The sequence below is a fragment of the Natator depressus genome, chromosome 23 (genome assembly GCF_965152275.1).
Source record: "Natator depressus isolate rNatDep1 chromosome 23, rNatDep2.hap1, whole genome shotgun sequence".
Lineage (NCBI taxonomy): Eukaryota > Metazoa > Chordata > Testudines > Cheloniidae > Natator > Natator depressus.
In genome coordinates this window covers 5,067,329-5,081,048 of record NC_134256.1, presented here as the reverse complement: position 1 = coordinate 5,081,048, position 13,720 = coordinate 5,067,329, and the positions used below count along the sequence as shown (strand labels likewise).

The 13,720-nt window shown below is 60.2% G+C and overlaps 1 protein-coding gene across 1 annotated transcript; it reads right to left on the bottom strand.

The window, feature by feature from the left end:
- Window positions 1-1,038: 1,038 nt before the first annotated feature.
- On the bottom strand, window positions 1,039-8,371 carry LOC141976565 (putative G-protein coupled receptor 132). The gene is made up of 2 exons (XM_074937587.1): window positions 8,252-8,371; window positions 1,039-2,101 (listed from the first exon to the last, which is right to left on the bottom strand). Exon 2 carries the CDS (start codon window positions 2,083-2,085, stop codon window positions 1,117-1,119), a length of 969 nt encoding a protein of 322 aa, XP_074793688.1. The 5' UTR covers window positions 2,086-2,101; window positions 8,252-8,371; the 3' UTR covers window positions 1,039-1,116.
- Between the last annotated feature and the right edge of the window lie 5,349 nt (window positions 8,372-13,720).

Sequence of the window (13,720 nt, the reverse complement as noted above, 5' to 3'; positions counted from 1 at the left end):
CCCCAACGCTGCTACAAAGTTGCCAGGTCTCGGAGCAGCTGATCAGCCCATGGGCTGGGCCTGTGTTTCTCCAGCAAGGAAGCTGCAGGAGAGAGATGGCACCAGCGACAGACTTTGCGTTTCCTATCTTGGTTGTTCTTTTCCCTCCCCTTTAATGTGTGTTTGTCTCAAAGGAGGCAGAATCGGACTCCCCCAGCGGCTTCAGACCATCAGAAATCCCTTGTATTTCCCGCCCCCCAAATAAGAATAGTTCATCCCACTTTTCATGCTATTTAATAGACTGTCAAACAGAGGAAATTACCCATAACAACCTTCTATTGCTACAGGCGCTGACACCTCGTTAAAAGAGAAGCCTCCTTTAGGACTTGGACTGTTTTCCCGTCTTTTTCAGGGTCCTTGTAAGAAAAGGTTTAAAGGATGTTCATCAGTGGTTGTTGCAGTGAAAGTCACCTACAAAACTTGATGTCCAGCCCCAGACCACACTTTAGTGTTGGGACAGTGAACGAGGGATTGTTACCCATTTATCCCTTGCTGGGGGGAGATGCCCTCTTCTCAACATCATGGGCCCCTCAATTTAAGCCCCCGATGAGATGGGCTCCATCCCCGGCAGAGAGGATACCCCAGCCTAGCTGTTAGGGAATCATATCCTCCTGTACCCGCCCTGTCTTTATTGCCCCTCGTTGCTCCTGCTAAATAATCCTTTGCCCTCTTTGGAGCACCTCCTGTCCTGTACCCTGTTCTCGGCAGAGTTCTCAGTTCTTCGCTCCCCACAAACCCCACGCAGTGCCTGGGATCCCAGCGACAGAGCGACCCCTCGGCCGCTGAGCGCAAGCTCCCAGGCAGGGCTGTCCCCTTCCCACAATGCCCCCGTCTATGCAGCCTCATTGGCAAGCTACCTAATCCACCCCCTTAGCCATTGCTGGGCCCCAGACCCCACCCCTCCAGTCTTTGGCATCCGCCCATGGATCCAGCTGCGTCTCTTGGTGCCATCGGGCATGGCGCTGCAGGCTTTCTCCCATGGGCGAGGCCGATGTTCCTAAGCACGTCGCTCCCCCTTCTGGTGCCATCGGACATCCCCGATCCAGTTTCCCTCGGTCGGTGCCATGCCAGCTCCGGTCACAAGGCCAGAGAGGTGATTGTTCCGGGTGCCGGGGCACGCGCCACGCAGCCGAACACCTTCCGTAGGTCCCCCTTGATGCTGTCGCTCACCAGGGCGTAGAGGACGGGGTCCAGGGCGCTGTTGAGGCTGGACAGGGCCAGGGCCAGGGAGAAGGGCAGGTGGAGCTGCTGCTCGAAGGAGCAGAGGGAGCAGCCATCTAGCACTGCGGAGGCTACTGTCCGCACCAGCAGCAGCAGGTGGTAGGGGGCAAAGCAGAGCAGGAAGATGGCAATGACGCCCATCGAGAGACGCTTCACCTTGGCCTTCTGCCAGTCCAGCAGGGTGTTGCTGGCCCGCACCCCCTGGAAGATCTTGAGGTAGGAGACCCCCAGGACCAGCAAGGGCAGCGCGAAGCCGCCAGCCACCCGGAAGTAGTTGAACCTGGCCACGCCGGGCTGCAGTGGGTAGCTGTCGTAGCAGGAGGCGTTGGCCGGCTCCGGGGAGCGCAGGGCGATGCCCATGTGGAAGGTGAAAACCAGCAGGGCCACCACGGCGCTGGCGACGGCGGCCGAGCGGCGGCTCCGCAGCCCCAGGGAGCGGAGCGGGTGCGCCACGGCCAGGTAGCGCTCCAGGGAGATGAGGCAGAGGAGCAGGACGCTGACGTACATGTTGGAGTAGAAGACGAAGCCGGCGGCGTGGCAGGCCAGGCTGCTCAGGGTCCACCGGTGCCCGCGCCACACGTAAAGCATCCACAGCGGCAGGGTGAGCAGGTAGAGCACGTCGGAGGCGGCCAGGCCCAGCAGGTAGACGGCCAGCACGTTGCCCAGCCGCACCTGCTGCACGATGGGCCACAGGGTCAGCGCGTTGGTGGCCAGGCCCAGCAGGAAGACGGCACCGTAGAGAGAGACCACCAGCTCCTGGCCAGCCTGGAAATCCACCCCGCAGCGCGAGGCGTTGGACGGGCAGGGGGCGCTGGCATTCAGCATGGTGCTGCGGGGGGCGCTGCGAAGAGAGAGCGGGGCTGAGTAGCAGTGAGGAACTTCCCCAACCCCCCGCATCAACTGTGTCTTCAGAGCACACGCGCCCCCTACACACGGAGCAGGGCTCGTCCCCCCAGCAGGGGGCAGCACACACACACACGCACACACACACACACGGAGCAGGGCTCGTCCTCGCCAGCAGGGGGGCAGCACACACACACACGCACACACACACGGAGCAGGGCTCGTCCCCGCCAGCAGGGGGCAGCACACACACACACACACACACACACACACACGGAGCAGGGCTCGTCCCCGCCAGCAGGGGGCAGCACACACACACACATGCACACACACGCACAGAGCAGGACTTGTCCCCGCAGCACACGTGCACACACACACACACACACACACACACACACACGGAGCAGGGCTCGTCCCCCCAGCAGGGGGCAGCACACACACACACACACACACACACGCACACACACACAGAGCAGGGCTCGTCCCCCCAGCAGGGGGCAGCACACACACACACACACACACACACACGGAGCAGGGCTTGTCCCTGCAGCACACGCGCGCGCACACACACACACACGGAGCAGGGCTCGTCCCCCCAGCAGGGGGCAGCACACACACACACACACAGAGCAGGGCTTGTCCCTGCAGCACACGCGCGCGCACACACACACACACACACACACGGAGCAGGGCTCGTCCCCCCAGCAGGGGGCAGCACACACACACACACACACGCACGCACGCACGCACAGAGCAGGGCTTGTCCCTGCAGCACACGCGTACGCACGCACGCACACACACACGGAGCAGGGCTCGTCCCCCCAGCAGGGGGCAGCACACACACACACACACACACACACACACACAGAGCAGGGCTTGTCCCTGCAGCACACGCGCACACACACACACACACACACAGCAGGGCTCGTCCCTGCCAGCAGGGGGCAGCACACACACACACACACACGCACACGGAGCAGAGCTCGTCTCCGCCAGCAGGGGGCAGCACACACACACACACACGCACACACGGAGCAGGGCTCGTCCCCCCAGCAGGGGGCAGCACACACACACACACACACACGCACACGGAGCAGAGCTCATCCCCGCCAGCAGGGGGCAGCACACACACACACACACACACACACACGCACACGGAGCAGGGCTCGTCCCCGCCAGCAGGGGGCAGCACACACACACACACAGAGCAGGGCTCGTCCCTGCAGCACACACGCACACACACACACACGCACACGGAGCAGGGCTCGTCCCCCCAGCAGGGGGCAGCACACACACACACACACACACACACAGAGCAGGGCTCGTCCCTGCAGCACACACGCACACACACACACACACACGCACACGGAGCAGGGCTCGTCCCGCCAGCAGGGGGCAGCACACACACACACACACGCACGCACAGAGCAGGGCTTGTCCCTGCAGCACACGCGTACGCACGCACGCACGCACACACACACGGAGCAGGGCTCGTCCCCCCAGCAGGGGGCAGCACACACGCACACACACACACGGAGCAGGGCTTGTCCCTGCAGCACACGCGCACACACACACACACACACACACACACAGCAGGGCTCGTCCCCGCCAGCAGGGGGCAGCACACACACACACACACGGAGCAGGGCTTGTCCCTGCAGCACACGCGCACACACACACACACACACAGCAGGGCTCGTCCCCGCCAGCAGGGGGCAGCACACACACACACACACGGAGCAGGGCTCGTCCCCCCAGCAGGGGGCAGCACACACACAAGCTGACTGGCTGTCCTTTCCCACTTGCTTCACCTCCTTGGGGGGAGAGCAGCCAATCAGAGTTGCAGAAGGCCGGCAGAGGCTCCTCCCCTCCCCCCCTCCCCCCGGCACATAGCCTACGGGATTTTGGGGGGAGGGGAGGGAGGAGAGGAGTCTGTGGGTGGCCCCGCTCCCTCCTTCCCCTGCCATCTCTGCAGTAAGGTGGCCCTGCTGGAGCTGCCCTTCCCCACAGGCCCGGGGCGGGGAAGAGCATCCGCAGTTGTAGAAGGAGCAGAGGTGCGGCTGGGTACAGATGTGGGGCTGGAGGGGCAGAACTGACATGGGTCTGGGGGGCAGAATTGAGGTGGGTCTTGGGGCAAGGGGAAGATGTGGGGCTAGGGGGCAGAGTTGACATGGGCCTGGGGACAAGGGGCAGAAGTGGGGTTGGGGACAGAATTGACATGGGTCTGAGGGGCAAGGGGCAGAAGTGGGGTTGGGGACAGAATTGACATGGGTCTGAGGGGCGAGGGGCAGATGTGGGGCGAGGGGGCAGAATTGACATGGGTCTGGGGGACAAGGGACAGATGTGGGGCTGGGAGGAAGAACTGAGGTGGGCTGGGGCAGAAGTAAGGGCTGGGAACAGAAAATTAACTGATGTGGGGCAGGCGGGTACAGAAGCGACGCCACCTCCCTAGGGAACCCATTCCAGTGCTTCACCACCCTCCTAGTGAAATAGTGTTTCCTAATATCCAACCTAGACCTCCCCCCCTGCAACTTGAGACCATTACTCCTTGTTCTGTCGTCTGCCACCACTGAGAACAGCTGAGCTCCATCCTCTTTGGAGCCCCCCTTCAGGTAGTTGAAAGCAGCTATCAAATCCCCCCTCACTCTTCTCTTCTGCAGACTAAATAACCCCAGTTCCCTCAGCCTCTCCTCATAAGTCATGTGGTCCAGTCCCCTAATCATTTTTGCTGCCCTCCGCTGGACTCTTTCCAATTTTTCCACATCCTTCTTGTAGTGTGGGGCCCAAAACTGGACACAGTACTCCAGATGAGGCCTCACCAATGTCGAATAGAGGGGAACAATCATGTCCCTCGATCTGCTGGCAATGCCTCTACTTATACATCCCAAAATGCCATTAGCCTTCTTGGCAACAAGGGCACACTGGTGACTCATATCCAGCTTCTCGTCCACTGTAACCCCTAGATCGGGGCGGGCAAACTTTTTGGCCTGAGGGCCACCTCGGGTTTCCAAAATTGTATGGAGGGACCATTAGGGAAGGCTGCGTCTCCCCAAACAGTCAGGCGTGGCCTGGCCCCCACCTCCTATACAACCCCCTCACTTCTTGCCCCCTGACAGCTCCCCCGGGACTTCTGCACCATCCAACCCCCCTGTTCCCTGCCCCGCAAGACTCCTACCCTATCCACCACTCCCTGCTCCCTGTCCCTGGACCTCCCACCCCTGACTGCCCCCTGCCGCCCCATCCAACCCCCCCCTCTCATTCCTGACTGCCCCCCAGGGACCCCTGCCCCATCCACCCTGTTCCCTGCCCTCTGACCACCCTGACCCCATCCACACCCCTGACCACACCCCCGAACTCCCCTGCCCTCTATCCAACCCTCCCGCCCCCTTACCGCGCTGCCTGGCGCACCGATGGCTGGCGGCGGTACATCCGCGCCACCCAGAGCACCGGGTCAGGCCGCGGCTCTGCAACTGCCCTGCCCGGCCGCCCAGAGCATTGGGCCAGCGGTGCAGTGCATTGAGGCCGTGCGGGAGGGGGAACACCGGGGAGGGGCTGGGGGCTAGCCTCCCGGGCCAGGAGCTCAGGGGCCGGGCAGGAGGGTCCCGCGGGCCGGATGTGGCCCACGGGCCGTAGTTTGCCCACCTCTGCTCTTGGTCCTTTTCTGCAGAACTGCTGCCTAGCCATTTGGTCCCTAGTCTGTAGCGGTGCATGGGATTCTTCCCTCCTAAGTGCAGGACTCTGCAGTTGTCCTTGTTGAATCTCATCAGATTTCTTTTGGCCCAATCCTCTCATTTGTCTAGGTCCCTCTGTATCCTATCCCTACCCTCCAGCGTATCTACCACTCCTGGCAGGACATATGCGGGATGCACACGCACATGCACTGAGTCCGCGTTCTTCACGATTCATGAGAGGGAGCTGGCCTCACAGTCATTCTCACACATGGTGGGGGGAACCAACGAGCAGACAGGTGAGAAAACACAAGATCATTGTTCTCTGCTTGTACAGCGCCTGGCACACTGCAGCCCCTGGGCGCTACTGTAATACACCTAAGAGCAGTACAAATTACGGCACCTAGTGACATGGGGGGGGGGCCTAGCGCATGACCAGGGCATCTACGCGCTACCGTAATGCACCTAATAGCAATACGAATGTACAGCTCCCAGTGCCATGGGGTGGGGGGGCCTAGCGGATGACTGGGGCTTCTAAGCACTACTGTCATATACCTAATAGCAATACAAATGTACAGCTCCTAGTGCCATGGGGGCCTGGGCCATGACTGGGGTGTCTAAGCGCTACCGTAATACACCTAATAGCAATACAAATGTACAGCTCCTAGCGCCATGGAGGCCTGGGCCGTGACTGGGGCTTGTAGGTGCTACTGTGATACAAATACGTAACTATCTTTTTTTAAAAGCTCTCCCAGGGTTTCGCCCATTGGCTGTCGTGGGACGAGCCCATCGGCCGACACTGAACACAACAAAGCCTGGCCCAGGACCTCAACAGCCCACGTTCCCAAGGCCTCCCACTTCAGCATGCCCGTGCATGTCACCAACGGGCCACTGCACAACCTCGCCCCCACCCCGCACACACCCGGCTTCCAGCACGCAGGCCCTGGCTCTTTAAGGGTGGCCGAGGCAGGCTGCGGTGCAACCATTTCCTTTCCCAGCCCATGACACTTCCCTGGGGCCCGGCTTTCTGCCTGGCAGCCCGAGCACGGAACACGTGCCCCACGCGGTGAACGGCGCACGTGGCAGCTGGCCGTGCGGCTGTGGGGGAGGGAGCCCCATCCTGCCGCACAGCGAGTGGGGAATCACCCTCAGCGGGAGCAGAACTGTGGCTGGTGGCCTCTGGGGGGCGCTGTGTGCACTAGGGGGCACTGTCCCCAATGGGGGGCCAGGGTGGCACATGCAGCTGGCAGGTTTTATGGGGACCGGGGGGTATCTGTGTGAAGCAGGGCGGTCCAGTAGACAATGCACTGGCCTGGGAGCCAGGTATCCTGGATTCTAGCCTCAGCTCTGGGAGGGGAGTGGGGTCTAGGGGTTAGAGCAGGGGGGCTGGGGAATCAGGACTCCTGGGTTCTGTTCCTGGCTCAGGGAGGGGACTAGGGTTGGGGGAGGAATTGTGAATCAGGATTCCTGGGTTCTGTCCTCAGCTCCTGGAGGGAATTGGGGTCTAGAGGTCAGAGCGGGGGTGGTGGTGGGAGCTGGGTTCTGTTCCTGGGAAGGGTAAATGTTTGCCGTGGGGGGGTTATGAGTCAGATTGCCTGGGTTCCATTCCTGGCTTTGCCGCTGCCCTTAGCCAAGTCACTTCCCCTCTCGGTGCCTCAGTTTCCCCATCCGTAGCACAGGGGATAATGGTACCAACCTACCCTTGTCCAGTGGTTGGGGATCTCTGGCTGAGCAGCCTCCCCAGTGCGTGTGGCAGGGTTGCGTGGCTGTGGGTGTTTGAGCTGCACGGGAACTGGGTGTGAAACGTGGTGTGTCTGTCACAGGGGATGGCGTGTGACAATGATGTGGGGGAGGGAGCCTGTGTACTGTGGGGGACGCATGTGCTGTGAGGGTTGTGCGTGTAAAGGGCATGTTGGCGTGTGGAAAGGGGCTGGGGATGGAACCCTGGGCCCTGCACATTGGCAGGGCCCTGGGAGGAGGATGGGGTGGGCTTGGTGCCGGCTCTGGGAGAAGTTGGGGGGCAAACAGCTGCCTCGGCTCAGCCTCTCCCCCCTATGTCCGTGTGAGTTGGGGAACCACCTCTGTGGCCCCAAGACAGCTGGGGGGGGGGGGTGAATGTAGCAACCCCTACCTCTATTTACCCTCCCATCCCCCACCCCCGGTATAACACATGTGCCCTCATCTCCCACTCAGACCCCCCCTCCCCAATTTGCACCCCCTGCAGTTTATTTACTTGTGGGGCCCTGGGGGAGGGGGCATTTGGCAGGGAGGGGTTCACTGTTCACCGCCCCCCCCACTCCCTCCCCTGCTCCACCAGGCAGTCCCCCATGTCTGCCCCACCCAGACCCCTGCCCCTTAGGCAGCATGCACGGTTTGGGGCGGCGGGAAGGGGTCCTGTACAGCCACCTGCCCCAGCCTTTCCCTTCCCCTCCCCGGGAACTGATCTCAAGAGCAGGGGGAAGTGGGGGACAGCAACATACCAAGCCGCCAGGGAAGGTCTCTGGAGAGCTGAGTGGAAGCCCCCAGCCTGGGGGGATGATGGCACCGGCGCAGCTCAGGGGCACAGATGCATCCTCAGATCTTGGCTCCTTTGCATCTTCAAAGGCTTCCCCCACGCCCGCCGCCCCCGCTACCTCAGCTGGCGTATGAATGGCTGGCAGCTCTGCCTGCTGCACTGCCATTCGCCAGCCAGCGCCCTTGCCCGCCCCGACCCCTGCACTACCCATTTCTAAGAAGCACGGGCCGGGATTTCGCACACACACTGGAAAGGGGGTTTCCAAGGGCTGGCTGGGGGGTGGCCCAGCCCTGGGCCCGTCTGCCCCTGGGGCAGGCGGAAGTCTGAGGTCCCTGCGGGGGGCGATCAGGGCTGACAGGCAAGCACTGCCCAGCCCACCTGTTCTTGGCAAGAGGGAAACATTGCTGACGTTCCCAGACGCAGCACACGGGGCTGGCGCTGCCATCGCCAACGGCTCAGTGCCCCCGTTCCCACACTATGCCAGCACGGGCCGTGCACACACACACACACACACACACACACACACAACTGCCGCTCGCACTCGCCTATCGTCACACAGAGCCGCTGTGCCCACTCGCCCAATGCCACGCACGGCCACCTCGCACCGTGCACGGCCATTGGGCCCAGGCACTCAACACCATGCACGACCACCGCACAGCTGCCTTGCACGGCTGCTGCACACAGTCCCCTAATGCCACGCACCCATGGGGGATTTGGCCACTTCACCTTCTCTTCTGGGTGTAAATGAGGGCCCTGTCACAGTGCGGTGAAATGGTGTCCCAGTTGCAGGATGGACGGATGGGTGGGGGTGGCTAAATGGATAGGGGCATGGCTGAATGAGTGGCAGGGGGTAGATGGCTGGCTGGATCCATCAATGGGAGATACGTGGGTGGGTGGAAAGATGTTGGGTAGATGGACAGTGGGTGGTAGGTGGATGGATGGTGGATGGATGGACGGGGTGGTAGGTGGATGGACAGTGGCTGGTAGGTGGATGGATGGTGGATGGATGGATGGGGTGGTAGGTGGATGGACAATGGCTGGTAGGTGGATGGATGGTGGGTAGCTGGACAGTGGGTGGTAGGTGGATGGATGGTAGGTGGGTGGATGGACAGGGTGGTAGGTGAATGGATGGTGGGGAATGGACAGTGGATGGACGGTGGGTGGATGGACGGGGTGGTAGGTGTATGGACAGTGGATGGTAGGTGAATGGATGGTGGGTGGATAGACAGTGGGTGGTAGGTGGGTGGATGGTGGGTGGATAGACAGTGGGTGGTAGGTGGGTGGATGGTGGGTGGATGGAGAGTGGGTGGTAGGTGGATTGATGGACAGTGGGTGGTAGGTGGGTGGATGGTGAGTGGATGGACAGTGGGTGGTAGGTGGATGGATGGTGGATGGGTGGTAGGTGGTTGTGCAGGGGGGGTCATAATTCAAAGGCCCAAAACATCTTTCCCCTGCCCAGGGACAAGCAGGGGCATTGCCTGGGGTTGGGATCTCTAATTCTTGTATATCAGAAAGGCGGCCAGGGGGGGTGGGGGAGGAGGGCAGGGGAAGAAGGGGCCAGGCCATGGAGCATTGTGGAGGGTGGGGGGAGAACTGGGGAGGGGAGGGCAGGGCCAGGCTGTGGAGAGCCCAGACCAAGCTGCCAAAAATGTGAAGGCAAATAAAGCAAAAGCACTTGAAGGCCGTGAGTGGCTCGGGGCCCGGGAAGTACCTGGCCTGGTTCCCTACACCTGGGAGCGGACGCTGAGCACAGCCCCCTCGGGAGCAATCGGTGCCCCCCAAGTCAGAGTGGTGGAGGGCATGGGGGGGGCAGGCGGTATTGCGGGAGTTGGGCCAGGGTTCGGCCTGATACCCCCAGGAAAAGGGCCCGGGTGGGGACCTATGCTAGGACAGCACTTCCTGTAGCACGGCACCCCCTGCCGAGCCCCCTGCCCGACCCCTGCAGCACGGCACCCCCTACCAAGCCCCCCACCCCACTCCCGGCAGCACTGAGGGCGCCCTGTAGCACCACACTGGGGTATGGGGTCAGTACTGCCTCCGAGAGAATAAGGTCCCCCCCAGCACTCAGACCAGACTGAAGCAAATGGAGGGGGATGGGAGCTGGGTGGGGGAGGAGCTACAGGGAAAAGCGAGGGGCTGTTGGTGAGCGGAGTTTTGGGAGGGGAGGGGATGGGAGGGGAGGATTTGTGGTCCTTGGGTTGGGGCAGGAGAGACAGCGCCCCAAATGGCTGCGTTTGCCGTCCGCGCCCCATCCCAGCCCAGAAGTGGCTGCAATTCAGCCATGGCTGCAGCCCCTCCATGGATCGCCTGCACCGGGCGCTGGGCTCCTGCCGGCTGAGAGGTGCTGGATAAATACAAGCCCAGGGTTAGTACCCCTGTACCATTCATGTACTAAACTAGCCGCCCTCAGCAGCCCCAGACGGACAGGCCAGATAGTGCGTGGAGGGGCGGCCGGAGGATGCCCTGAAAGCCATGAGCTGCTAGAAACCCCCCAAACTGACGGTTCACCAAGGGCAAGTCATGCCTGACTAACCTAATTGCCTTCTATGACGAGATAACGGGCTCTGTGGATGAGAGGAAAGCAGTAGATTTGTTATTGCTTGACTTTAGCAAAGCTTTTGACATGGTCTCCCACAGGATTCTTGACAGCAAGTTAAAAAAGTATGGGCTGGATGAATGGACTATAAGGTGGATAGAAAGCTGGCTAGATTGTCGGGCTCAACGGGTAGTGATCAATGGCTCCATGTCTAGCTGGCAGCCGGTATCAAGCAGAGTGCCCCAAGGGCCGGTTTTGTTCAATATCTTCATTAATGATCTGGAGGATGGCGTGGATTGCACCCTCAGCAAGTTTGCAGATGACACTAAACGGGGAGCAGTGGTAGATACGCTGGAGGGTAGGGATAGGATACAGAGGGACCTAGACAAATTAGAGCAGGGGTCCGCAACGCGGTGCCCGTGGGCGCAATTGTCGCTTCTCGGCAGTGAAATGTCTGGCGCCCGCCACAGTCTTCTGGGAATAGGAATATGCTATTCCCACAGAAAGGTTGTGGGCCACTGAATTAGAGGATTGGGCCGAAAGAAATCTGATGAGGTTCAACAAGGACAAGTGCAGAGTCCTGCACTTAGGACGGAAGAATCCCATGCACCGCTACAGACTAGGGACCGAATGGCTCGGCAGCAGTTCTGCAGAAAAGGACCTAGGGGTTACAGTGGACGAGAAGCTGGATATGAATCAACAGTGTGCCCTTGTTGCCAAGAAGGCCAATGGCATTTTGGGGTGTATAAGTAGGGGCATTGCCAGCAGATTGAGGGACGTGATCGTTCCCCTCTATTCAACATTGGTGAGGCTGCATCTGGAGTACTGTGTCCAGTTTTGGGCCCCACACTACAAGAAGGATGTGGAAACATTGGAGGGCCTGGAGCACATGACTTATGAGGAGAGGCTGAGGGAACTGGGATTATTTAGTCTGCAGAAGAGAAGAATGAGGGGGGATTTGATAGCTGCTTTCAGCTATCTGAAAGAGGGTTCCAAAGTGGATGAGTCTAGACTGTTCTCAGTGGTGGCAGATGACAGAACGAGGAGCAATAGTCTCAAGTTGCAGTGGGGGAGGTTTAGGTTGGATATTAGGAAAAAACTATTTCACGAGGAGGGTGGTGATGCACTGGAATGGGTTACCTAGGGAGGTGGTGGAATCTCCTTCCTTAGAGGTTTTTAAGGTCAGGCTTGACAAAGCCCTGGCTGGGATGATTTAATTGGGGTTGGCCCTGCTTTGAGGAGGAGGTTGGACTAGATACCTCCTGAGGTCTTTTCTAACCCTGACATGCTATGATTCTATGATTCACATGTCAGCCAGGAGTGAGTCATACCGGGCATGCAGCCAGGAACCAGCCCAGTCTGTGCACCCCCAGTGACCGTCTGCCACCCACTGGTCACAACTGCAGGCCTGGGAACGCCGTGCTCCCCTGCACTGATCTCTGGCAGGGTCCCTGGGGGCTACGCTGGCCTGGTGCCAGGGCGCGCTGGCTCCCGGGTGTACCAAAGCCCCCACCCAGACAGTTGCTCTCAGTGGTTTCCTGTTTACGTTGGCAGCCACTGGGGATTCACAGCAGCAGAGAACTGAGAAATGGCTCCAGGTGCAGGGGACGGCCCACGGCCCCCAACGCTGTCTCCTGGCATCATGCAGACAGGCCCGGCAATTCCAGTGCGGCTCCTGGCATGACGCAGAGTCATTTGGTCCCCTGCACTGCCGAGAGCCGGAGTTTCTCAGAACCAACCGATGGCTCAGAACCAGGAGTGACGGTTATTTAGCACTGGGTTTTCACCGGGTGACCATTTGTCCCCCCAGCACACCATGCTCAGGTTCAGGGGTGGGTTTGGCCTTTGTGGAAAAGATTTCCCAACCAACTCTGTAGCTGCCAGATGCAGGGGTGTCTCACTCTCTCGCCTCAGATTCTATGGATGGGGAAACTGAGGCACGGGGCAGGGATGAAATTTGCTTCAGCTCACACAATGAGTTGGTGGAGGAGCTGGGGAATAGAAGCCTCCCTACCTCTCCTTTGCTTAACCACATGAACCTATTCCCCACCCAGTGCTCTGAATAGAACCCAGGAGTCCTGGCTCCCCCTTGCTCTAACCCACTAGATCCCCTACTCCCCACCCAGATGCAGGGGTGGGGGCAAGTGGGAGTCAAGACACCTTCTGGCGTTGTGGAGGGTCACATATTTCACCTCGTCTCCCTAAACCTGAAGCCTAGTGGCCGGGGGACGGGATGGCCCTTTAAGGGAGATGGGCTTAAAGCTACCTTTGACTAGTTGCCTCCTGGTCCTTAGATACAAGGTCAACCAACACCTCAACTGGGAAAGCCACCAGCTTGGGACTGGGACCAGCACATCTCTGACCTCAGAGCGACCCTCACCCCCCCGCCCCCTAGCTCCAACCCATGGGAGCGTTAGAGCTGCACAAAGAAAGGGGGGCCAGAAGTTTTCACCCAGGGCAAGTGACAAGTCATTCTCCCGCACCTCAATCTCACAGTTGGCTCAGACGTCTTGGGTGCAATTCCCCACCCCCCACCCAAAAGGACTGAACCTACAGCAGACGCCCAGCGTGAGCCGTTCCAGGCCAAACCAGCTAGCGCCTGGGAAAGGCCAAGGGACTGCCAACGGGGGGCTTGTAATGGGTGGGCACCCTTCAGGCCAGGCCGTGCTCCCAGCTCCACCTGGAAGGAAGAACTTGCATGGGCACAGCGGGGTCCGTCTAACCGCAGCTCCTAACTAGCCGGGCCCTGCTACCTAGCCACACGGCTACTCGGGGAAAACCTGGAACACAGTGAGCACTTCTAGAGGGCTCACCAACTATTTAAAGGGTTACCACTATTTCACTACATAGTATCCTAAGAGACGGGACCTGGCGTTCAGGTTAGGGAAACCAGAGCTC

Bases quoted from the DNA above. Each gene is read 5' to 3' on its own strand.
- LOC141976565 (XM_074937587.1), bottom strand. From the start codon at position 2,085: ATGCTGAATGCCAGCGCCCCCTGCCCGTCCAACGCCTCGCGCTGCGGG.